Below are 26574 nucleotides of genomic sequence, written 5' to 3'. Positions count from 1 at the left end.
AATCGAAAAGGGTCCACTATGATATTGATTTCATGCATATCCAAGATCCCTTCATTTCTTATAATTTTTTAATTTATATCTCCATCCAATGATTCAGGTCTTATTGAAAGGTCGTGTGTAATGTAGAAATCTCCAATTGATTAAGACCAGTATGTACTAGTAATGAACGACTTTTCCAATCCGATACACCAAGAGAGAGAGTCGGCGACTTGGTGAGCTGGGCTCCAGAGGGCAATCATTTGGTGCTTGGAAGTAAGCATGAGCAAAGCATCATTTGAGCAAGAGAGCGACAATGGAGAAGGCCATAAATGCAGCCACGTTCGCATGTGGGCCAAACCCATATTTTGTCTGATACCACATTACGCCCCCCAATAAATGAACACTAGACCACAACCACCCTGCCCAATTATTCACTTGTTTGGCCCCACCCAACTTTTTCCTTTTGGCCTTTTTTGTGATTCATTCAATGGGAAGTTACGCTCTTTCAGTCTTTTCTTTCCCTAGAAAACAAAACCATAGTTATTGTCATGATGGTTCTGGGAATCTGGTTAACCTGCCATCTCCCACTTTGATTTGGTATTTCCCACGACTTTGCCTTTTCGTTCAAATTCAAGCTCAAATCTCTTTTAGAATGCGTAAGGCATCAAAGACAGGAAAAAGTGCTTGGAATGGAAGGAAATCACAATGCTATATTTCTCTTTATTCACAGAATCTTTGGTACCATGATTAGTAATTGAAGATAATAATCTCCCTTTTTATTTAATAAGATATGCTTTAGCTCAGATTCTCTCATATTTTGTAATGAAAGCTCTTGTGTTTTTTTAAAAAAAATTTATTAAATGAGTCTATGTCTATTATAGGAATCACGATAAAACGAGTTTGGGACGTATTTGTTGGATCCTCATATTGATTGTATCCAATTATTAGATAGGAATCGCATGTTGAATCATATGAAGATATTATGCCAAACATTTCTATAAAAAGGGAACATACAAAATCTGAACTAACCTAATTCCATTTTGAGTGTTGAACGAACAAAGTATAGATCTTCTAAGACTATGGAGGGCACCACCTCTTTCTAGATTCTCTCAAACGATGGGAGCGGGAAACAAAACGAGTATGTTCTTATTTCAAATGATGTGATTAGATTGAATAGACACTTAGCCTTTGGTTTTATACCCTCCTGCCTTAGGGACCATACCCTTTGGCTATTGGGTCTCATGAGTCTTAGGCCCATCATCTAAAACCCGTGATGGCAATGGGTTCTACACATAAGGTGGTTTATACTATGAAAAACTGATACAAAATAAATATCAATAAGCAAATAACTTAGTCATGTATCATTGTTAAATATATGAGTCCATATCTCAACAGTATCACCAATGTCTTAATAAAGTTTTATTTATTTATATTTATTTTTATTCCTATCAAAAATGAAAATTAAATAAGGTGGGATGAGAGTATAAGAAACTCTCTCTTTTTTTTTTGTACATTATTAATTTTTTATTTTTAAATTTTTAAGTTTTATTAAAAATTAATATTTTATATATGTTAAAAAAATTGAAAAATGGAAAAATAAATTAACTAAAATTATTTTTATTTAACATTATATAGGGGTTGAACAAAATTATGTTAAAACTTGCCTTCAACCCATTCAAGTTTTAATTCTTAAATTGATTCAAATTCATTTATTTTTATTTTAAACTCATTTCATTAGTGGCATGATGGAACAGATACTCGAAAAATATCGAGTACATTGTCATCTTTAATTTATCATTAAACTTAAGAAAGCCTTATTGGGATCACGTGAAAGTCAAGAAAAAGAACCAAAAAGGAACCTGTGGATTAATTCTTTAGAATTCTCATCAAGCTAATTCTTTTGAAAATTAAGGTTACCTTGAGAGGAAAAAAAGAACCCAATACCTACGGAGAAAGCAATTTTAGGTAATATAATAATGAATATGATTCTTTATTCTAATATTTTAAATATATTTTTAACTATATAAATTTATAACTGAACGTAAAAAAAATGGAAGTTATTTTAATTATTTGTTTATTGTAGGCGTTTCAAGTCGTACCCATCATAAATTTTCCAAAAAAAAAAATTAAAAACAAAAGAATAAAATGGTCATGTAGTAGGTTCATGGTACCCTTAAATTTAAAATTTAAAATCCTAATTTCTCGGAGAAGGGATTAAAGTGGGTCCCCTTCCCCTGGAGGCTGGACTATCTGACAATCCAGGCCTTCTCCAAAATGAACTGTATTTGTACACGTGGAATACAGAGGAGAGGGCCAATTATTCAAGCACAAATAGAAAGTAATAAATAAATAACATTCAGTTTCCGTTGCTACTAAAAAGTAATAAATTAAAATAATATTAATTTAAAATTTTTAAGATTCCTTTTATATATATATATTTCCATATTAATGAATTAAAACTCATTTTTCCCTTTTAAAAATTTGAAAATTTGGAAAATCACTTACCATGATTCCTAAATAATTACTTGACAAATTATTTTCCACAAACTTATATAGAATATTAGTAAAAGCACTTTCAAAATTTTTTTTTAGTCTAAAAAACTTGACTTAATAAAAAATTTTAATACTCAATTTATTTAACAATTTTTAAGTGTCATGATACTTTTAAAGAATTTTTGCATTTTATATGAAATTTTTTTTTTATATTAAAAAATATAAAATATAAGAATTACTATTTTTTAAAATAAAAAATAAAAAAATATATTCAACTAAACTATTCACTTTGAAAGCATTCCAACGAAAACACATTAACCAAAATCAGTACAACTCGTACTCTTTTAACTCTTAAATATAATGTAAGGATTCCGCTCAAATTGGGAATTCAAATACCCAATTAGATTTGGGTATGTAACAAGAGAAGAACCCTAGAATTTTCCGTGATGGTTGCTTTTAGGTGGTTAGGATGTGGGTGATTCAGAAAATGGGCCCTCCCAGTGATTGAGGAAGCTGTAATGGCATATGCAAGGGAGGTGACATTTGAATTGGGTGGCTTCTCTCCATTGTCCAATGAATCACACTCGTCTCTCCCACCTTCTGTTTCTCTCTCTCCCTTTCCCTATCCCTCTCTCTCTATCTCTCTCGCTCCCTCTCTCTCTCTATCTCTCTCGCTCCCTCTCCCTCCCTCGCTTCTCTATTTATAGACAGGACAGCCATCACAAGTTAAACAAGAAAAAGCAGCTCCTACATGCGCCTTCATTCTTATATATAATACCCAACACAAAAAACGTTTCCACCGCTCTCTCATGGCTGCGTCTCCTCCTCTTTCTTCAACAACCTCCTCCTCCTCCTCTTTCTCTTCCACCCCAAAACATTCCCAACCCATAAACCATTTCAGGTACTTGTCTCTACCCATACCTTTTTTCTCTTATTGTCTGTCTTCATAATTTTGATTCATTCTCGATCTTATGCTATATATGTATGTATATGCATCATCGATTTCTTTGCACTTGGAGCTTATGATATGCATCATACGCTCAAATCCTTACAGTTTAAGCTTTTAATAAAATTTGTTATCAGTGTAAAAGGTATGGATTAGTGGATATATACAAGTTTTTCTTTGCAATGTTGGTTTGGGTTGTTTTAGATTGATGTCATCAATATCATAAGAAATGGGTACAGATTCTGCAATCAGATAGAAAAATTAAGCCATGTTTGTGAGTTTTTTGTTTTTGCTTGGAATTCAGCATTTTCAATGTTTTTTTTTATTTTTATTTTTCCTTTTGTATTATTACTCAAAGTAAGACTTCTCATTGAATTTTCAGGCCAAATGCTTGGAAATAAAATGAAACATAATAAATATTATTTAACAATTTTTCATGTTCTCAAAATTTTTATTTTAGTAAAATAAGAAATGATGCTAAATTATTATTTTCTATTATTATTCTTATTTTTCTTTTCTTGCCTTTCCTCTTCCTAATTATGTAAGAATTATTAATATATATACATATATGCAAAGACAAAAACCTTGAAGAATTTAAAAAAAATATATTATATCATTCTTTCATTTAAAAAAAAAAAAAACCATTTTCCTCTTATTCTATGAAATCCAAATTAAATCCATAATTTAGATCATTTAATTAAATTTAGAGGAAATACCAATTGCAACTTATTTAAGTAAAATTTTAGTTTCATGGCCACTGATCTGTCGAACACAATGCCAATTCAACTTATTGGAAATTTGAAAATTAAGCATCACAAGAAGGGGTCAAAAGTTTTTTTGTTTTATTAGGAAAAAAAAAATATTAACATATGTTTTTGATGCTTTGAAGCTCATCATCTCCAATCCAAAAGGTGTCATACTCATGATAAGATCAACCAGTTTTTACATATTTACATCATTCACACCAAGAATTTTCTTCTCTTAACTTCTTTTTTTGTCGTTGTTTCTTTTTTTAATCCTATATGATAAATGCTTTCTACAGAACACAATTTTTAATTAAATTCAGACGAATCAAATGGGGATCTCACTTTTTTCTTTTCTGTTCCTTATTATTGGTTAAGGGGTTAAAGTAGATCCCAGTGAGCATGTGGGCTTGGCAGTTTGGACGATTGCACTCATTGCAGTATAGAATGAATGCTATGTTACTATTTTTTTCCTTGATCTGTAAATTACCCTTTTTTTCCCATGAAATTTGACCCATGTAGGCTATATAGCTTCAAATTTCAGTAATACTTAGTTAATAACTGCCAACTTTTTAGTTTGGTGGACCCCCAGGATTGTTGTCCTATCCCTGTACTTGTCTCAACATTATTTGTACTTTCTCGCTGTATTATTTCAAATTTCATCATCCCTTCAAACAGTAAAATGACACAACAATGGTGGCCAAGTTCAGTGAAGACAAAGTTAGGCCACAGGAGTTTCATGGTGTAACAGTGGGAAGGTTCTGGTGTGATGTTGTGAACCTTGATTGCCTGTCTGGACATGGGGGTGCTCTTTCCTCCCACACTCAAACACCCTTTTTGGATGGAGATGAATTGTTTTGGATTTCCTTTTACATCACCTTTTTGTCGACCTTCTATCTTTCTTGATTCTGTTTGGTAACCCAGATTCCTGGTGGTCTCTCTTTCTCAGGAACTTCATTCTCTTGTATTAAGATTCACGCAGAGGGTGTGTACAGTAGCAGCAGAAGAAGTTGAATTCAGCAGACAATCAAGAGGGGGGAGGGAAACAAAATCATCAGTCTGGTGAAGAATTAAGATGGGTTTTTGGACACTTTTTGAGGTGGCTTCCATGCCAATTCTGCAAGTCCTCATAATTGGTTCAGTGGGGGCTTTCTTGGCAACTGGGTATTGCAACATCCTCCCAGCTGATGCTAGAAAATCTGTAAACAAGGTCAGAGATATATGCAATATCCATGTTCAATTACATTCACAAGTGAATGGATGCTCATATTTATTATGATTTTGGGGCAATGCAGATTGTGTTTGTCGCGTTTACTCCCTCACTCATGTTTGCGGGTCTCGCTCAAACTGTCACACTCCAGGACATGATCTCATGGTAGGCTAATTTTGCATTTATGGTACTGTTTCTTCTCTATCCCTGTCATTGTGTCTGCTCTTTTGTTTCTGTAGTGATGAGGTTTGGAAGGGTAATAGGCAAAGATTCATGGAAGACAAGTCCAATTTCTGATGATAAAAGGAGGGGAGAATAGGTAGGAAAATAGAGCAACAGCAATGAAAACAAGATGGGGGATGTATGCTATTCACTTCAAATTCTTCAAGCTTTTATTTTGGGCAATCTTTTTCAAGAGAAACAATGGCAATGATAAATGAGACTTTCCTGCCCCCTTCAAAATACAAGGATTTTCATGCTGTGTCTTTTTGGGGAGTAGACTCAGATAATCCTGCAAGTAAAATCTAGCTAGCAAATTACTCAATGCCTAAATGGAATTAACCCTGTTTTTTCATTAATGAATGGGTAACTCTTAGCTAGTTTCAAGAAGGTTCAGGCATGAAGATTGCCTCTATTGAACTTTTGAGTGTGTCTGCTAGTGCTCATTGCTTCTATCTTTTTCTGCAATCACTTCAGGTGGTTTATGCCTGTCAACATTGGCCTAACCTTTTTATTTGGAGGAATACTTGGATGGTTAGTAGTAAAAATACTCAAACCTAAGCAGCATCTTGAGGGCTTGATCATGGCCACATGTTCATCAGGTAATTATCTGAGCTGCTAGCTCTTAGCTATTTCCCTGCATTTGTCGGTATAGTTTCAGGCATTCATTTGGCGTTGTACTCAAACTAGCTTGTCGTTGCAACGCTTGCTAAATAGGAAACTTGGGAAACCTTCTCTTGATCGTTATCCCTGCAATCTGTGAAGAGGATGGCAGCCCATTTGGCGATCATGCTTCCTGCGGCGCTTCTGGACTTTCATATGCTTCTCTCTCCACGGCGGTAATACAATTCTTCCTGCTCCACACTCTCATTTTTATCACAGACCAGTCAGCAGAATCTACTTGGATGGTTATTTATAAGCCTTAAATTTAATGGCTATTTCACTCGATTCTGTTGCTAAGTGCTAATGTACTTACGAAGATGTGTTTCATTTTCTAACATCTTACTGCTAATTTGCTTACTTTTTTGCAGCTTGGTGGTATATTTATCTGGACTTACACTTACCAGCTGATACGAAGTTCAGTCACAAAATACTATGCTATTCAAGACGTCAAGGATGTAATAAAGGTGCCCAACAAAGAATTAGATGCCAATAAGGAGACTCATCTTCTCAAGGGAGAAGATCAAGAGCATGGCACTTCAAGTTTTCCTCCATCAAATTCCACTGGGGAGGATGTAGAAAAGCAAGTTGTGAGTCTCCTTTGTTTCAAGCTCCGAACACATACAACTCAAAACAGAAAACTCTACAGCCTATAGCATGTGTTTTGGCATAGAAAAATGCTAATAACCCACCCAACCACTGATCAAAATTTCCAATCATCCTCTCTGCAGATTGTATCCCAGGAATCAGCCGGCAGCCTGGAGGACGGTAAGGAATCATTCTGGGCTAGAGTGGCAGGGATCGCCAGCCAGATGATGAAAGAGCTACTGTCACCTCCAACCTTGGGTGCAGTATGTTTTCTTAACACATCACCCTTATTTTACAGCAGGAGTTTTGAAGCTTCTAAAGTTTCTTTGATACAAAGTAACTAATTAACTCAGCTTCTCAATCCATTATCAGATTTTGGGTTTCGTTTTTGGGGCAGTCCCATGGCTGAAAAACTTTCTGACCGGTGATGAAGCTCCTCTGCGAGTGGTCCAAGACTCTGTCAAATTGCTTGCGTACTTTTTCATCCATTTCAACCTCTTTTTGTTTTATTTATCCTCTATTGATATTGAATTCTAAGCCATAACTATGTTCTGCAATTGGCTCTGGTTAGATGAACCAAAACTAAACCCCATCAAATGTAGCCTTGTTTCATCTAAATTTATTTCTCTATAATAAACTAATGGGCAAACTACTGTGTAGGAATGGAACAATCCCTTGTATCACCCTCATACTGGGAGGCAACCTAACTCGAGGTAAAACAAGACTCTATCTCCCTATTCAAATACCATACCAAAATGGGAGAAAACAACACATTCTAACAAGTTGTGAGATTGAATCTTGACTCAACAGGCTTACGCTCATCAGGGATAAAACCATCAATCATCATCGCGGTGATTTGTGTGAGGTATTTCATACTTCCCCTAATTGGAATTGCAGTCGTCAAAGCAGCTAGCAACCTTGGCTTCGTCTTGTCAGACCCCTTGTACCTCTATGTGCTAATGATTCAGTTTACACTGCCACCTGCCATGAATATCGGTAAGTAACTAATCACTGTACAGGTTTCCGAGCTCAACAAGACAGTCAGATAGTAAACCCTTTTGCTTAAAGACTAAATTGACAAGGATCATTGATGGTGTAGGTACCATGACTGAACTGTTTAATGTGGGGCAAGAGGAGTGCTCAGTCCTCTTCCTGTGGACATACTTGTTTGCAGCCTTGGCACTCACAGTTTGGTCAACAATCTACATGTGGTTATTATCCTGAAGAACTCTTTGGCACATAGAAGGGATGAAGTATTACTATCAGCCACCAGTTCTGGAAAAACTCAACCCTAGAAGGAGAAAAGAGGTTCAATATAGTGAAATAGCCATTCAAGTAATACACTGGTGAAGCTGCTTGGGTTTTGTTGGGTGTAAGTCTCCTGAGTTAGATGCCATTTGGGGGACATTTGCACTTAATGGCATTTTTATTTTTATTTTTATTTTTTTGTGGGTTACATTTCCTTTGTAGGGGCATGTATATTTAGTGAATTTTTTTACATTTTTGAGTGGAAATTTATGTTAGTTACTGTTTGAAATCCTTTTGTTTTAATGAAAGCATTTTGCTTGATTATCCTTTTTATTGTGTCCAAAAACTTTTTGGCTATATCTTGCAGACATAGAGGCATAAAGCACATCAACCATCAATCTCAAGATGAAGGCAAAATTTTTGTTTTTAATGCAAGTTTTTTTTTTTTTAAATGGAAAGAACCTACGAAATAAAATATCTATACAATTCATAATAATCTTTAAAACCGAACTTTGCAATATCTCTACGAAATTTGACCTCCAAGTAAACTTCCAAATATCTTTCATTAATAACATAATAGAACTAAAAATGTTACTTTTTTTATTTTAACAATCTATCGCTATTTTTTAATCACCTTCAATTTCCAAGTTTAAGAACCTATTGTTTTTATAGCTAACACGTCATCTTTTAAAGTTATACATTCTGCAATAATTGTTTAAATATTACCCATATGTCTACTTGTAGCCATTTTTATAATTCCATTAGAATCTCTAATAAACCATTCTGATGTAATTTTAATTTTTATCCTTGAACCATCAAAATTTAATTTGAAAATACCATTAATTAGAGGAATCCAACGAATCAATTTTTCAACCACTCAAGGGACATTGCATCATTTAGTCACAAAATCCTAAAGGCTTTGAAAGTTTAAAGTAGCTTTCTTAATAACAAGAAAGGGGTTGGGTTGGATCTTCTTAACCACTATCTCATTTCTATAAATCCATATATGCCACAAAAGAATAGCAACCTTTTCCATAGGAGGGTTGAAAATTTTGCAATTAATTTTATAGTTTTTATACATTATTTCAATCCAAGATAAAAAAAATCACATTCAAACAAAAGAGGCATATGATACTTGATGTGATCCCAAATTCCTTAAACAAAAGGGCCATTTTTAAAAAATATGGTCAATATTTTCAATATTTTGATTGCATAGACGTGTATTTGAAATTTTCATCCTTCTAACTAGTAAATACTTGCAAGGAGAGTATCTCTAATAACTAGCCATAGAAAAAAATTTATTTTTGACATAATTTTATTTCCAAATGCAGAATTTTGGATCTAGGATGCACTAAGGGCTTTTTCATTGTCCAAGTAGCTAACTTATGGGTGAACTTATCATATTGAGAGAAACTCCAAAAAATCCTATCAAAGAGGAGAGAGGATAGGATAGGAATTGCTTTAATGTCTACTAAAACATTTAGAGGAAGGATTGAGAAAATGGAATGGAGATTCCACTCCTTGGAATCCGAATTTATAAAGTCATACACTTTGGCATCACAATTGATGTAATATAGATGATTTTCATCCACAAAAAAAAAAAATAAAAAAAAATACAAGAGACAACATGTAAACCCAATGAGTTGTCCAAAAGCAGACTTTTTTATCATTTCCTATGTACCATTTTAGCCCATCTCTAATATATTTTCTAAGATTAATAACTTCCTTCCAAACAATGGAATTTCCACTCTTTTTAAAAATCCAAAAAAAGTTGTTTTTAACATGCTTTTCCCTATTAACATCTTCATTCTGCCTATTTCCTAGACTTCCTTCAAATTTAAGTCTATAAACCTCTTCCCAGGCTACCAAAGAAACCGTCATGTTAATAAAATAGTTTTCATAATAGGAAAAGGCACCCATAACACAGAGGCAAAGCCTTATTAAAAATAAAAAGAAAATTTTTTGGCACCCAATACCATATCAAACTTTACATTAATTTGAAATACGACTTGAGTTCCAATACACGAGGCAAAGATGGGAAGAAATGTAAATTGGGCACGAAGAAATAAGAACTCTTTCTAAGTTTTAAGTAAATAATTTTTCTTTTTTGCCACATGCACATTTTGATTGGATGTCACTTTTTTGCATTTCACCAATCACTTTGTAAAAACGCTAGTGCTGGGCAAAGTTTAGGTTTTGTCAATTTAAAGTTCTTAACCAACCCTAGAACTGAATCGAATTAGTTGGATTTAATTAAATTGGAATAAATTAGAACCAATTTATTGATTAATCCAAATCAATCCCACTTAACATCAATTTGATTTGGTTAAGGTCGGTCCATTTGGTTTTTGGCCAAAATTGGATTCATAAATTTTTTGCCAAAAAGATGGGTCAGAAAACATATTTTTACACTAAATAACTAAATATAAACAATGTACCATATAACTAAAAATATAACAACATAATCCATAACATCGTCACATGATAATCCAACCTAATACATCACATGCTCACGTGATAATATGAATCATTGACATAAAAATCCAAAAATATTCAAAATTATTTAATCTAAAACATCATATTATAACATGAAAATACACTAGTTTGATTGTATTTAGTTCAGTTCAATTTTTTCTGAGTTCATTGATTGAGGCTTTCTTGCCCATCCCTAACAAAAGGGTTACAGCCTTGACAGTTAAGAAACTGTTAAAAGCAAATCGGTGTCCAATGTAATTCTCACTCCATTTTCTAATTGCTTTGTAAGTACACATCTTAGCAGCCGAAAAACAGGGCATGTAGACTTCAAAAACAAAGGAAAAATTTTAAAACAAAATAACTAACAAAATTTATTAAAACCTTGGTGAAAAAAGAATTAAGTTAAATAGAAATTACAATATTTCAGCACTCATCCCATGTTAATTGTACAGAATAAACTGTTCCACAATGCATTCTCTATTCATTGATCATCTCTATAAAATATTGAAAACTGGTTTACTTACATATCATCTGCAGATAAGGGCAAGTTCGAGCTTGGGCCGGTTTGGCTGGGGCTCCACAACCTCCATGTGAATCATTACTGTTTGCAGAACACTGTAGGAAATGCTACCGTCCATCTTCTTTACCTTCTGCTGCTGCTCGTCTACCACCCACTCACCACCTCCCTTTTCACCTCTCGGTGTAAGGTACACGGGCCCTTCTATTCCATACCTGCAAGAAATGAAGGTATCAGAACTTGGTTCAGAATCACCTAAAGCCGTATACAACACAGCTCACTGACCATCCTTTTCAAAAGATCAAGAAAATAAGTCAAGGACTGCAATTCTTTCATTCAAAATTGCAGCAAAATTTTTGAAAGCTGAAATTTTTGTTATGGAACTAGTTTTTTTTTTAGCATTTTGGAAGTAATTGCAAAGAAAAGCAAAAGTGATGTTGATATGGAAGCTATTTGCAATGGTTCACAAAGCAAATACTAATAAAATAAATAAAAATAGACAGAAAAAGGATGGAACACATACTTGGGCACAAATACAATAAAGCCATTGGATCTTATCTTCACTATTCTGGCCTCTGTGTCTGTCGGCCTACACAGAAAAGATAGATTATGCAAGTGAATTGGGTGGGCATGTGCATGCACACTTGGGCGACACAAAGGGATCGGGTGTGAGAGAGATAGGTTTCTTGGAATGCATATGGGTACATACCGTTTCCTGAAATAGATTAGAGTATGCAGCTCTACCGAGGCCCGGCCTGCCATCTGGGCATTTCTATGCCGATAATTCAAATCTGAAGGATCCCATGATGAACGATATTCTTAATATTCAATATGATGTATGAAAATTGAAGTGGATAATTAAGAAGGAAGAATTCGGTTATCCAAATAATAATGGAAAATAAAATATGGTAACTGAATAAGACTTGACCGTGAAACAATGGAACATCTCTGAAGTGAAATGAGGTAAGCAACCACTAACAAGCCTGACCCAAGTTCAGGTAGCATCTTAAGTTGTCTTGCGCTCATTTAACCCAAATTTTGGGCAGGCAGAAGTCTAATGAGAAGTTGAGTGTGTGTTTTTTATTGAAGTGCTTATCTAGGAAGTACTATAAGTGATTTTCCAACTTTTTATAAGAGTGTTTGATAGTGACTCTAGGAAGTGTTTCTAGTCTTTCTAATACTTGAAAGATAAAAAACTTCAACTGTTAGAAAGGTTAGAAACACTTCCTAGATTCACTATCAAACGCACTCTAAATGTGTTCTAAATTTTGCCAAAAGCCTTAATGTTTTCAAAATGTGTTTCTATTGTTGGAAATGTTTCTAAAAGCAGTGTCAAATGGACTCTTAATAATCTGAGTTTGCAGTCTGATCACTTTTCACCCCACTTCTGCTAACAAGGTTTCAATTCAAAAGCTTCAATTTTCTGAGGAATAGTATATTAACCTCTGGTTAACTATAATGGAGGGTTAATTCTCAAAACATTCATATGATGCTTAAAAAGTAGGAGTATTCATAACAAGGAAGAAAGGCACAGCTCCAGAATGATCACTAGCAGAGTTGTTCAGGCTCAGACAGTAAATATTAAATCATATCCATTCGAGTCTCATAAGGGTTTACAAATTGAGTTACAATACATTTTACTATCTGGCTCTGCACAGCAAAGTGTCCAACAAATCTTAAGTTTTGCACTTCCTCAGTCGCTCCCTTGAATTGAGTGAGCAAATTCTGTCTACATTTTACTTGAGTGAAATTCCTAAACTAAAACTTTTGGTACATTTCACTAGTTTGATGTTTATCATTGGATGATGCCCAGTATTTCTTTTAATGGGTTGAATAAGAATTATAACAGGCTAGTCAAGTCAGATCATCGACCATCCAGTTAACAGTAAGGAACATATAGTCACAAGAGAATTAAAAGCCCTACAAACTTCTAAATAAAATTTCCAGAAAGCTTAATAGGAACCAATATTTACAGTAATCTAGTTCTATTTGATTACTCTGGATCATTTCTGTCTTTTTCAAACTTAAAATACATTCTAATTTTCTTCCTCACACATCTTATCTCTAATCCCAATGTTATTTAGTTTACCTATAAGGTTATGTGAAAAGTGGAATAACCATAAGGATTGAATTTTCAAAAAAGAAATCAAAATATACATTATCAATTCAATCTAAATAATTAATCTGCAGGGTGCTAACCCACATGCAATCACAATACAGGTGCAAAAACTATTACCAGATAACTAAAAGCAAGAGAGAGAATTTTAGATAGATATTATAGGATCAAAACAAGTTTTACTATTACTACTTACAAGGAAAAAATAGATGGGGTGAGATTTCACTTTAATTAGGAGAAGAAAAAGGTAATGCCTAATATTAATGGCCTCAAATATCAAAGAGCAAGCCTTTTTCTTATTTTGCATCAGTCATCCATAAGGAATGAGGTGCAAGGTAGTGGAAACAACAATATCAAGATGGATAAATGACAACACAAGAACGAAAAAAAAAAATTGAAAATAATAATATTAAAGAGTCTAATTAAAAGACTATATTGAAACAGACATTTATCCTGATAAGATACAAGAATTAAGTCATCATCTACAACAAAAAACAATGACCATGCCAATAGAGAGTGGCATGTGTCAAGTTCAAAGAGCAACAGTGGACAAGGGGAGGCCAAACAGAGCTAGATAGAGGTAGTGGTAAAAGACCTTATGGCCTATGATATAACAAAAATCAGCATAGAAGAGTAGAATGATGAAACAAGATTTTGAGTGATCAGTCAGAATAGATGGAAATTTAAGTACAAAACTTATTTTGTCATGTGAACATGTGAAAATGTGCAATAAGAAGAAAAATCACATCATTAAGATGGGAGACATGATGATTGATACACTTAAGGTAAGGTAATATATCAGCAATTTTCCTTAGAAACCACCTGACCCACATAACCAAGGAAAGTAGGCATGGGAATTTAATTTCTGTCCTTAAGCAGAGAGAATTTCCAAAATCCAATAAAAAGTTTTATGTCCATGCTAGCTGCAAAGAGTAAACAGGTAGATTATCCCAGAAAACCACCCAAAAAAAAAAGGAAGGAATTATTTTCCTATCATGGGATGGTGTATAAAAGGGTACCGACTCATTCCTATGACAAAGAATTATGTGCCTTTCAATTACATGGTTAAGAAGCTTAAAAGGGAAAAGACAATCTTACTGTCTGCAGTACTAGTGAGTTGGGCATTGTCTTGGAATATTGTCGGAAGTTTGTATAACCCTAAAGATGCAGCAAGTAGCCTGTGTACAATGACATCTGCAAAAAAAAGGTAGTTCCAATTCAAATTATAATTATCCTATTCACCAAGTGAACACCGAACAGATAACGCTCTTACTAACCTGCATATCTCCTTATAGGAGAGGTGAAATGAGTATAGAGAGGTGCTGCAAGCCCATAATGATGGAATTCTGGGGGACTAAGATCCCCACTACAGAAGTAAACTGCCTGAATTTTGAGAATCAGGAGAAAAAATAAACTTTTAGGATTTTCTTACACGAACATTTCAGAAGTCTCATACTTAACGAAAACAGGTTTACTTGATCATTCAAGTGATATTACCTGTGTCATGCATCTAGTCGCTAGTATTCGAATAAGCTTATTGAAGTATGGATCATCACCCTGGCAGACAATTTTTATTTTTAGTGAGATCAAATGTGTGTGTGTAGAGAGAGAGAGAGAGAGAGGCATGTCTATTTGCTAGTATCTGGATAAGCTTATTTAAGCATGTATCATCACCCTGGCAGACAATATCTATTTTAAGCAAACGCAAATGTGTGTGTGCACACACACACACACACATGCAATCTTTTGCCAAAAGATTCCCTCACTACAAAGATCCTACAAGATACATCAGTAAATGAATCATGTGATAGTGGATAAAACTAACCACAGCATGATCAAGTGAATCAGCCAGTGCTTTTGATGATGAAACATCCAAATTGAGACCCACAGCTGCAGCTGTACGCAGCAAAGGTTCAAGCATTTCTCTGGTTGGACTAGGATGGCGCCTGCACTCAGAATTAATGGCCATAGAAGATGATTATTTAGAGAAGTTCAATAATCAAAATAATAATACTTGCATCCCAAAGTTCACTAATAGAAACGCCACTTTTTTCTGTTCCTCACACCTTGCTTAAGTGGCAAGAGGTGGGCATGGAGATGGGGAGGTTACAGGTTCAACGCAAATGTACCAGAAATTATGTTGCCCATTAAAATCAGCCTGTCTCACAGACTACTGAATAGTTATTAACATTGAAGGTGTCAACATTTAGCATTTAGATCTGAAGTCTATTGTTTACCAAAAACTAACAAAACACACTCAGCCTGTCCAGTTTAAATGTGAGAGATAAAGATGCAAGGGGAAGTGGAACCATTAGAAACAAAAAACAATGAGTGGTTGAAGCAAAGAGACAGCAGAAAAACTAGAGAAAAGAGAAGAATGTCAGTAACAGTACATTTCAATACTGTTGCTTCTCAGCAATCTAGCAGATGAAGTATCATCATCATTGTTTGTTATACATTGCATGACACACTGCCATTGTTGTATCTAATATATTCCCCTCTTAAACTACCGGCACCTCCAACTAATAAAAAAGGGCTTAACAGGAAATAAAAGGCAGTCTGGGGTCCTTCACCAAGTTTCTTGGATTGAATTATTAGTTCACAATTTTCCTTCTGACTATGATAAATAATAACTTTCAAATTTTCTTATACATTACTGAAAAATACTCTTTTACTGTACCAGTTCTATGACATTTCTTCATACAGTGTTAGAGAGGGTTGGAAAAAGTGGGAGGGAGGAAACCATCATAGTCAAATTATAGCACAGACTTTGCAGGCTGAAAAGAGGGGGCCTACCAGGAACAGAACTTAAGGTATGTGCAAATGTCAGATGTACACCAATATACCTTAATAATGAACAAAGCGGAAAATGCTTTAGGATTTTTTCTGCAACTGAAACATTAGCAGCAAGCATAAACTCCTCAACCATTTGGTTTGCTTCACGAATTTGGTACATTCCTGCGGAAACAGCACATGCATTAAACATTATTAAATGAAACCCAACTGGAAAGGGGAGAAAAACAACTGCTTCACATGAAAATGGAACTATGGAAGAATAAAATATAGACTGCACAACAAAGAAGGAATCAATCATTTTCTTTGAATTTGCTGGACCAATGGTGTATAAAAACCCATCTGAAATGGCTTAAACAACCCAAAAAAATTAGTACCTTATAAAGGTTCCAATAGTCTAATGGAGTTTATCACACATGATGAGTAGTGAAGACAAATTAAATAAATACTATTTCATATTTCTAGAGGCAATATAAAATTAGTGCATGGATCCAAATCATTAAATCACCAACTGATCATACAAACAGAATATGAAAACAAAAGTCCAAACCATCAAGAATAAATCAAATATTTACATAGCAGTTAACTTTATTAAATTTCCACATGTCCAATGAAAAGCAAAAAATTAAAATACATTTCATTTTGGGAAAAGAAGAAACAAAAGATCAAATACCATACCAATATCAAGAGGATCATGAGTTTCAGTATCAATTTGAAATTTGACTTCTGCAGAAGCTAGAGTTAGGGCTCCTCTCTCAATACGCCTAAGCCTCATGACCTACAAGATCATATTTGAACTATACTTAATAAGGGTTCGGACAATTAAAAAGCAAAAATACACTCCATTCTCAGATTGCCTACAATCTCCTAAATAAGGCCTCTAAAGCACAAGCCCCAGGATATGCATACCTTTGCCAAAGCATTCATATTTCGCAAATCCATAGTTAATGGATCCATCAAGCGACTGCAAACAAGCAAGCAAATAGGTTTCTCAACTTATGAAGTGGAATAGATAGGAAACATAAATTTTCTGTATAGTAATAGCTGTCCACTAAAGTGAATTCCAGTCTGAAATCAAACTCCCATACACTAGACAAGCAGGAGTCATCCATAATTGGTGCCAGATTGATTATCTTTAACTCTCATTTCCCATCACATACTACTTGCATTTTCTTCAGCATACCATAACAGAAACAAGCCAGTCAGTTGATTGATCTGGCATCATTGGTCAACAATGACATCATAATAAAAGTATCAGAGCTCACATTTTTTCTTTTATTTATTTCTTTTTCCTTCTTTGTACTTGACCAGTTTAAAAAGATTGTATACAACATGAGAGGGCATTAATCAAACAAGCATGGGATGCATTGCTTGGATTAACAAAAAAAATTATTGGGTTTTAGTACACAATCATTAGAAATTATGATTCTGCCATGCCAGTCAATTATTTGACCAATTCTTATCAAAATAAATAGAAAAGACTTAGTGCACAAAAGCTAATCCTAACACGATTTGAGTCATTATCAAACAACACATCAATCGAATAATCAATCGTATATTTGATTAGATTTCCCATATCATCACTTAAAAAGTACATCTTTAAGCCCCTCAATGGTTCATGTATGTTATTATCTACCTTCCCCTCTATTGAAAAACTTCAAGGAGCACCGTCTCCAAGAGTGCTTTTATCTTTCCTATTTTCATCATCAATACATGCCCAAGATCACTATCAACAATATCCACTTCATGAAGTATCATAGAAGATAGACCATGAGCATATAGAAGTGGAGCGATTTTTTATCTATAGTTATGGCATAAAATGCCACTTGAATGGTCTCATGGAAACCATGTCTTGGGGGGTAAAGATAAACCATCAACACAGAAGCATCTTACAAATGACAACATAAAGAATAAAGTTTTTCTGTTCAAAATTAAACTACGATCAAATGTCAAAAGAGATTAAAGAAGCACCTATCATCCATCCTAGCTTGAGCTTCAATATATGACAATGCTGCACAAGATTTAATGATACTTTTTGTATATTTTGTAGAAATAATCTCTGCTTGAGGTGTCATCTCCTGAAATTTACGTAAAACATAGAGATAAGAATCCACCAAGACATGCTCCAAATAATGTGGCATGCATGCATGTAACAGACATAGCTAACACATACATGCATATGCATAATCATACTGCATATAGATTTCTGGCTGTCTTAATTTTAACAGGAAAATAATGGAATCTAACCTGAGAGAAGCATATATCACTATATATATATGTAATAGATAGATGGAGATAGAGATAGTGATAGATAGGTAGAGACAGAGATAGAGAGGGAGAGAGACAGACAGACAGACAGAGACGAAGAGTGTCCATAAAACAGGCATCACACACACGGTGTGACAGTGAAAACAAGAGCAAGAGTGAGAGGGTGTGTCAAGAAAATAAGCATTTTCACAGAATAACATCATTGCTTAGCAAATTTCAAATACACAAAACTTAGTGGGATAGATTATATGGATTTTATTTTTTTTATGGACAACAACAGCGTGTATTAAGAAGCGGCAAAGAGAGGGGGTGCACCCTATGTATATAAATTTGATGAAAGAAATAGCTATTTTTAGGATAAAAGGAGTACCATAACTTCTAACCGTCCAATCAATTATTTAAGGGGTGAAGGATAACATACCCAAATAACAGAGAAAGCTAGCCTTTCCACATCAGACCGAAGAGAACATATATCTGCAAGATAAAGCTTATGACAAATGAATTCTAGAACCAACAAGAAATCAGCATCAAATCAAGCAGTTCTTTATATCAAACAACATACACCCAACATATAAAAAATTTCTATAAAAAGAAACCACCTTCCGTTAAAGGTTTAGGAAGCATGTCAATTCTGCGCTCAACAAGGTAGACAGATGTGCCCCTTTGGGCAGCCTCGTCATCAAGGGGAGTGCCAGGGTGAACAAAATTTGTTACATCAGCAATGTCTGATTAAATATCATTAAAGATTAACATGTAAACTCCATACTGAAGCTTGTAAGAAGTAGTTTGGAATGACATGAAGAACAAAGCATAAGCCAATGCCAGTTTTCTAGCTACAACACAAGCAAATATTTTCTTCAAGAAAAGAGGTAATAAGCCATCAGCTAAACAAACTTTGTAGTAGACTAAGAAAATTAAAAGAACAAGTTGTGCAAAGAGACACTGTTACATAGCTTGTCAAAGTCTATCCATAAATGAGATAAGATTTAGAGGTAATAGATGTATCCAAAGGAAGCAAAGAAGCAGTAACTGAGGCTAAACTTATTGCATGTGCTGAACACTATTTTTAAAGAGGTACAAAGCAAGAAAGAAATGTTTAAACTTTCTAGGAAAATGGAAAAAGTAGAAACTCAACATACACAAAACAATTCAATCATGACTTTGTGTACAGCCTAAAATAAGATTCTTTGCTTGGGAGGCTTCGTAGGGAAAAGTTCTAACCTTGGACCGAATTCAGAAGAGGGGTTGGGCTTTAACAAATAGATGCTTTTTTTGCCAAACGTATGAGGAGTCTATCGATCACCTCCATCTCCATTGCGAAAAGACAAGGGAAGTATGGGTGTTGCTCCTTTCATTGTTTGGAGTGTCTTGGGTATTTCCCTCTTCGGTAAAGGAAACCCTCTTAGGGTGGAGGGGGTCTTTTGTGGCTAAACAGCATAAGGCTGTTTGGCAAGAGGGTCCATTATGTTTGTTTTGGTCCGTTTGAAAGGCAAGGAATAAAACTGCCTTTAAAGATAGTATGTCGTCCATCCAAAGGCTGAAAGCTTCTTTTGTGTATTTATTGTGGTCGGAGAACAATTGTTTATAAAAGATGGTCCTTCAACCTTAATAGATTTTATTGATTGGGTGGGTTCTCAGTGAGGAAGAAAGTTCTTTTGTATTTCTTGTTGTTTTGGTTCAGCTGTAAAGGGGTGAGTGTCTCACTGTCTCTATACTGTACATCTTTGGGTCGTTATTTTAGCGCCTCTTCGTAATACAATATTTTTGCTTATTTATCAAAAAAAAAAAAAAAACATCAATCATGACTTGAGAAATAAAGTTTAAAGCCCAAGGATAACTTATAAAAACAGATCTCTTCTACAATATTATTCATTGCCTTCTTTCTTGGGGTTAACTTATTCTTGTTAAAATAAGCATCCCCTCACCAACAGTTGAATAGTTAAAAAGGCATTCTGAAATTCAAGTTTACCTTTGGCAATCCTTATCTTTACTCTTTGGGAGCAATTAATTCATGAACTTCCTTAAAAACCATGAGTCAACATTAAAACTTCAATTATAGTAAAATTTTCAACAAAAATGCCAGTTAACAGGTTGGAGGATACGAACTCCCACTTCAAAATTTCCATTCGGAAGAGTTGTACAATGCAGTGCATCGTCTATATCTTTGCATCCTGCATAAACCAGAAGCATAATCATTTGCATGTAGTTTGACATAATGCACCTACAGAACTTCTTTCAGGGGGGAAAAAAGGCATATCACGTATTATGAATTAAGAAGATAGAAATAATAAATACTTACCTGGAGGATCAACGCTAAAAACACACACATGCCGCAAATCCAGCCTACATGGATTTGCCAGGTCTTCAGAAGACACTGACCATGGTAATGGTGGCAAGCATGCCAAAACTTGCAATGAAAATGGTCTCGAGTTTATATCATTCTCTATCAACACCACCTGCCACATCCACATAGGTGATATGTATCAGATTCATCTAAACTTGTTCCTCAGTCATTAATCATCTTGCAAAATTCCTACGTACCTCACTTTCAGTATCTCTATCACCTATTTCTCCTATAGTACGCACATAATGACCAGAAGGATATCGTGATAGACAATCCCATGAATCAACTGCCACAATAATTCTCTTGTCCAGAAGGTTCCCAAGCTGTCGAGTTTGAATCCGGATCTTTGGAATTCTGCGATCTTTGGAGACAAATAAAGCATGGGCAATACCACCATTGCCTGCAGGCATAGGCATTGGCTCCAAAGATCCACAATAACTGCATTTAACCACAGCAACTTATATCAAGCAACTGAATTTATAGACAAAGAGTCAATCATCACCAGTAGCTCTAGCCACAAACAATTTTCCAAGATTCACCATGTGATTTGTATAAAGAAAAATATCCTCTATATAGCTTAAAAACATGAAATGAGAATACAAGCAAACAGCTTACAAAACTTGCATTGTCATACAAAAAGTACACATGCATCTAAGCAACAAAATGATCCTACATGGAGATAATGAAAAGTAAGCATCATTATGTTGAATCATTCATTCAATGGATTTGTGATAGTCTAAGCAATTAGGCATCATATGGTGAACCACTTATTCAATGGATATGTGATAATTTATGCAACTTTCTACATGAATGTTAAATAAGAATGCAAAAGTAAAATGAAATCATTGTTCAGACATATCATTATACCATTTTCAACTCTAAACTGATTAAACAATGTTACATATTTCAGGTAAGCATAAAATAATTGATCATCTATAAAACATAGCTGAAGTTAAAAGGGTTTATTGGCTATCACATGCATGTGAGACAATAAAATAAGTAGCACAAGTTTTATTGAAAGTAACTCTAACATGCAGACCTTGAACTCAAGAACCTCCAAATTTAGTGCCACATGCAATCTGGGATACAAGGCTCACCATTGATCGATAAAACCTAACAAACATAAAAGGTTTGCTAAGTAGTGGCACGGGAATGAAGAAAAGGTAATATACCGCCATGCAGCACAATAGTGCATCAGTGTATGCTTTTCTGGGAGGGAAATTAAAGCGGATGGGGCTGTTGCATCCCAGCTCCAGGGTGCCAAGACGGCTTGAACCATGCCCAAAATGAAAATTCTAGAGGCTTTAACCACATCATTTAATTCACAACTTGATTCCTATCTAGTTTGAGTAAATCTTCATGTCATGATCTATGGAAATAATTTAGCACATCAAAAGGCAGGACTGGAAGTCTTATCATGTCACACTTACACAAACAACTCAACTAAGCAAATACCAGTGTTGTCACAAAATTTATATTTCAACTGTTCAGGTTAACTTACGAGTGCCAATTCCGCTTTATAATACCAACAACACGCCCAGATGGACGGCACAAAACAGCTTTTGTGCCTCCAACTGAACCCTGTGCTAGATCTGTATTTCTAGGAGCATCATCAGCACTGCTTGGAACAAGATGGACATCTTCTTCCTCCTCATCCTCTGCAAAAGGGTAAAAAGCTTATCAAAAGAACTAGACAGAACAAGATCCAAGCACAGAATAACTTCTCTGAGTGTTTTTACACTAACATATAGGGAAGTCATAATCTTGACAGTTGCAATTCATTGTTGGTCAAAAACTAGATTCAGAAGAATATATCCTTTTCAATGCAAAGGGCAAAAATGATGAATAACGATAGCACCTCAGGCTGCCTTTTTTTTTTTTTTCCAATTTTTTGGTTGGCAAGATACACCCTTTACAGCCAAAAAGGACGCATATTTTGAAAAGAAAAGAGAGAGAAGAAAAGCTTTTTTCATCTTGCAAGAACACAATGTAACCCAACTTAATCCTCCCATTAAGAGCTTCCTGCAGACCTGGTTATGATGTGTAGGCCAGGACTATAGGGCTAGGCAAACCAGAAGCCACGCTCCCATGCTTCTCAGGTTGGGTCTTAGCTCTATTAATTCAAGTCTAATCCTTGTTGTTGGTTGATTTTGAATTCATCACATACTTAGAAGCTAGATTTTACTTTTTGAACTGTAGCTAGATTTGACTTTTTGAATTAGTATACACTTATCTACCTTTTTTACAAGACTTTGTAGAGAGCATTGTGTACTTTTTGGAAGATTTCTCATTCTTCTTTGTATTTAAAATTTCAGTGCAATGAAATCCTTGTTACTTATAAAAAAATAATCACATACTAAACTATATCTATATTATTATATCAAGCAAAGCAGGCTTCATGGTGTACCCTTCTGGCACCACCAAAATGGCTCCAATCACATTGAGCCACCCATGCAAAGACGGCAAAAATAGTAAATCACAAGCAAACTAGTAATGTTATACAAGTGAATTAATGAGAAAAAAGCAGCATATGCTAAAGCATTTTGGACATTTGCTTCTTAATGAAGTAATTGTCATTTATTTATATTTCTAATAGTATCACAACCAGGTGTGTAGTTGCTTAATGGACTGCCTCTAGCAGCAGAATCCAGTTACCTTCAGGCCAGTTCACTGAGTCAAAAGAAGTCCAAAGCCCCTTCAGGCCTTGTGCTTTCAAATTATCCACTCATATACAGCTTAAAATGCCTTTCTACTGCTAATAGGTAATGATGATCATGACTGCTTTTTTTAAAAAGAGAAACTAATTATTTGGTTTCAATACACAGATGGCACCTATGCACATGTTTAAGACCTATTTAAGCAAACAATTTTACTTACGCACCCATAAGATTTTCTTTTAATGTTAAATAACTTTTTCCTTTTCTCTTTTAGGAATTGAACTTGGAACCTCCCACATTCCCACCCCAAACCCTGCCACTTGAGTCAAGTGTCTAATGACTTTACTTATGCATCAATAGATATACATAAATACATTTAAATAAGTATTAAAACACAAACGGTCTCTGTAAGTAGCACAAGAGCATGTCTCCTTAAGCATTAAAATGTTAATATACCTTCATCTGCTATAGACAAAGACTTCTCCTCTTGCCATTGATCTTGAGGCAAAAGTTCCACTGCTACTACATCACCATCAAAAGCCCTATTCATGTTTCCACGACCATAGATAATTATTTCATCACCAATGCTCTCACTTCCAACATATGCTTCAAAAGGATTGTAGCGATTAACCCGTAGTTTTCCTTGATGGTAGATTCCACGATGCAAACCAGAAGTAATCTCAGACATGGGCTTATGCTGGACAAAACAATAAAGCAAGAAAATTTGTAAAGCCACAACAATGTTTCATGCAAATAGAAAACCCATATTACCTAATCTCAGATAGGGGCACATTCTGAATAAAAAATAAGGTGAAATGGTTGCAAGACTACATATAACCAACCAGACCTAAAAATTATAGTGACAGACTCAACATTGGTTGGTGAATAAACACTAGTTATTGGCAATACCTCACTATAGATAACTTTCCTCTTTGAAGGTCTCAGATCTTCCACTTCCTCCATGCCTACATCTTCAGGGGCAGGTTGCACAAGCAGGTCAAGCAAACCTGGTTGCCCCAGTGCTTTCACATATGACTCAACTGAAACAGAAAAAGGGCTTTATTGATAAGCCTAGCATATAAAGTAGTTCCACTAATTTGATACAGTAATAATACTGGTAGCCGTAATAGTAGCAGTAGCAGTGATAGCAGCAGCAGTATTGCAAGGAAGAGCAAGAATTGAATCTTACTAATACTGTGGTGCCTGAATTAGGGAGAAGATGAAATAATAGTTGAGGTGTACCTGTCTCTGCAGAAATGCCCTCTTCAGTAGCCTTCCTCTTATTTTCTCTGTCATTCGTTATAAGCAAAACCCGAGCCGCAGCACCAAGATGACTCTGATACCATTGAGTTGCCACTCGAATTGCTAAAATAAAATTACCAGAGATGTCAGGAGTAGGAAATTCAAAGACATATTGCACACACCAACATAATGTATTGTTTATTGTCATCACCCAAAGAGCAAACCTCTATCATTTCGATCATTTGGACTTTCTCCAGCCATCTGCTTAACATATGTATCCCTGCAGAGGAGGAATAAGGCCCAAATAATGACAATGACAACAGAAGAAAAAACCACAACATGTAGTGACGGCAACAAACAATCACAGTAATAGCATATGGATGAAAGTAAAGGAGCACATTGGACAGCAGTCAACTCCGTGAAAGAAAACATATCAGCAGTCAGCTAACATTTTCCTTCATTGGTTGTAGCATATTGTATATCAAGTTGCTTTTCGTGTTCAAAATTTTATAAAAAAAATATATGTAGACACACATGAAACAAGCATAAGTATATTGCAGGCACAGCATGTAAAGCAATCTATCACCAATTTCACTAAATAAAAAGACGAAAATATAGGCAGTTCATCTTTTAATTTCAATATAAAAAATTCCCATAGATTTATTTTCTTCTAGCTCACCTTTCAATTTCACCTGTATCCACATGATTATGAATGGCCAAGAAATAAATAATTAAATAACCCATGCATGCAAATTGGCTCGGCAATCCAACATGTATTTGGAACAATTTTTTTAACCAGATGAAAGAAAAAACAATCAATTGGCATAACTGTTTTGGAGAATTAAAAATACCCTACTTGTGATATTCGTTTGAGAAAACAAAGAATTTCCTCATAGAGTTGCTGCAAAGGGTTCTAAGTCTGTTGTAAACAGAAATATTCTTGTTCTTAACTTCTTCCAGCACCACAGACAGCACCACGACGTCATCAATCGCCGGATTCTCCAGCAAATCAATCTGAAACCACCACAACGGAACTCAATAAACTCAATCCCAAAAATAAAATCAAAAAACCAAAAAAAAATAGAAAAGAAAAGAAAGAGAGAAAATAACTTCACCTGATTGAGAACGACATTAGTGTCGAGAATGAGAATAGTGGAGGCCGACGGACTCAACCGAGCAGTTGAAGAATCGCACACTTTGCAAATCGACGCTCCGCAGTAGATATCATCTCGAAGATAATGCTCTCTAACCACCTGCCAACGAAACCCTAATCGAAGTGAACCGAGAAAAAACAGAGAGTCGTTTAGGCTTAGGGTTAGGTTTCAAAAACGAAAAGTGAACAGACCTTTACTACTTTTCCCTGCTTCGTTTTCCTCACGAACGATTTGCTCTGCAGCATCTTTCTTCTCCGATTGAGTCTCTCTCGACTTCACTGGCTCTGTGTTCTTTTCTTCTACCACTACTACGCCGAATTCATTCCTTCCTTTTTTTGCACTCAAAAGAAAATGTGTTTCTTTTTAATCAATGGAAACATAATTTGGTTTTTAGAGTGCTTCAAGCATTTTTAATATTTGAATTATAAAAATTTTTAATATTAAAATTATTTTTTAAAATTATTATTAAACAAACTTTTAATTTATTCAAATTATGAAAATTATATTTATTGTTATAATAGAATTTTATATTTTTATTGCTCATATATAATTTAAAATTAAATAATTATTTTTAAAATAAATAATTGATATGAAGTATTTCTTATCAAATTTATTGCCCACATTGTACCTTTCCTTTCATTATAATTTTTTTTGTAATGTAGAAGAAAACGTTTTAATGCGATGACACATAACTAATTTTTCGATTTTAAATTTATTAAAAACACACAAATCTAAAAAAATGTCAAAACATATTAAAAAATAAAGTCTCAATTTGTTACCAAAAAAACAATATTTCAAATTTATTTAAAAAGGGTTTTTAAAATTTTATCAAAAAAAATATTTTTGCCAATTTTATGCTTGAAAAATAAGGTTTATAATTTTAAAAAATCAAGTTTATTTCATAAGAAAATGTTTTCATTTT

General features: G+C 34.6%; 2 protein-coding genes across 4 annotated transcripts; one reads left to right on the top strand and one right to left on the bottom strand.

Moving 5' to 3' along the window:
• The first annotated feature begins 2859 nt into the window (after positions 1–2859).
• On the top strand, positions 2860–8412 carry LOC100245595 (protein PIN-LIKES 7). Of its 3 annotated transcripts, XM_059738722.1 has the most exons (12): positions 2876–3373; positions 4540–4966; positions 5111–5371; positions 5457–5536; positions 6068–6192; positions 6308–6429; positions 6622–6840; positions 6982–7101; positions 7211–7311; positions 7499–7551; positions 7649–7834; positions 7938–8412. In XM_059738722.1, the coding sequence occupies exons 3-12, from the start codon at positions 5237–5239 to the stop codon at positions 8060–8062; spliced, it is 1266 nt and encodes a 421-aa protein (XP_059594705.1). In that variant the 5' UTR covers positions 2876–3373; positions 4540–4966; positions 5111–5236; the 3' UTR covers positions 8063–8412. The 3 variants fall into 3 exon arrangements, with proteins under 3 accessions (XP_002276744.2, XP_059594705.1, XP_019076567.1); XM_002276708.5 differs by lacking the exon at positions 4540–4966 and having other exon boundaries at positions 2860–3373; XM_019221022.2 differs by lacking the exons at positions 2876–3373; positions 4540–4966; positions 5111–5371 and adding an exon at positions 5611–5690.
• A 2494-nt stretch (positions 8413–10906) lies between these two features.
• LOC100267912 (exosome complex exonuclease RRP44 homolog A) lies at positions 10907–26044 on the bottom strand. The gene is made up of 24 exons (XM_002276903.4): positions 25844–26044; positions 25614–25751; positions 25355–25512; positions 24723–24778; positions 24499–24621; positions 24166–24296; positions 23713–23953; positions 22101–22257; positions 20797–21037; positions 20555–20711; positions 20358–20426; positions 18855–18980; positions 18677–18729; positions 17959–18065; positions 16897–16951; positions 16666–16765; positions 16041–16152; positions 15020–15140; positions 14692–14751; positions 14472–14577; positions 14293–14388; positions 11788–11869; positions 11602–11667; positions 10907–11293 (listed from the first exon to the last, which is right to left on the bottom strand). Exons 1-24 carry the CDS (start codon positions 25895–25897, stop codon positions 11089–11091), a joined length of 2814 nt encoding a protein of 937 aa, XP_002276939.1. The 5' UTR covers positions 25898–26044; the 3' UTR covers positions 10907–11088.
• Positions 26045–26574: the final 530 nt, after the last annotated feature.

This window comes from Vitis vinifera, chromosome 7 (genome assembly GCF_030704535.1).
Source record: "Vitis vinifera cultivar Pinot Noir 40024 chromosome 7, ASM3070453v1".
In the NCBI taxonomy this organism is placed as follows: Eukaryota; Viridiplantae; Streptophyta; class Magnoliopsida; order Vitales; family Vitaceae; genus Vitis; species Vitis vinifera.
Note: the sequence above shows the minus strand (reverse complement) of the source record. Positions and strands in the feature narration are given on the sequence as shown.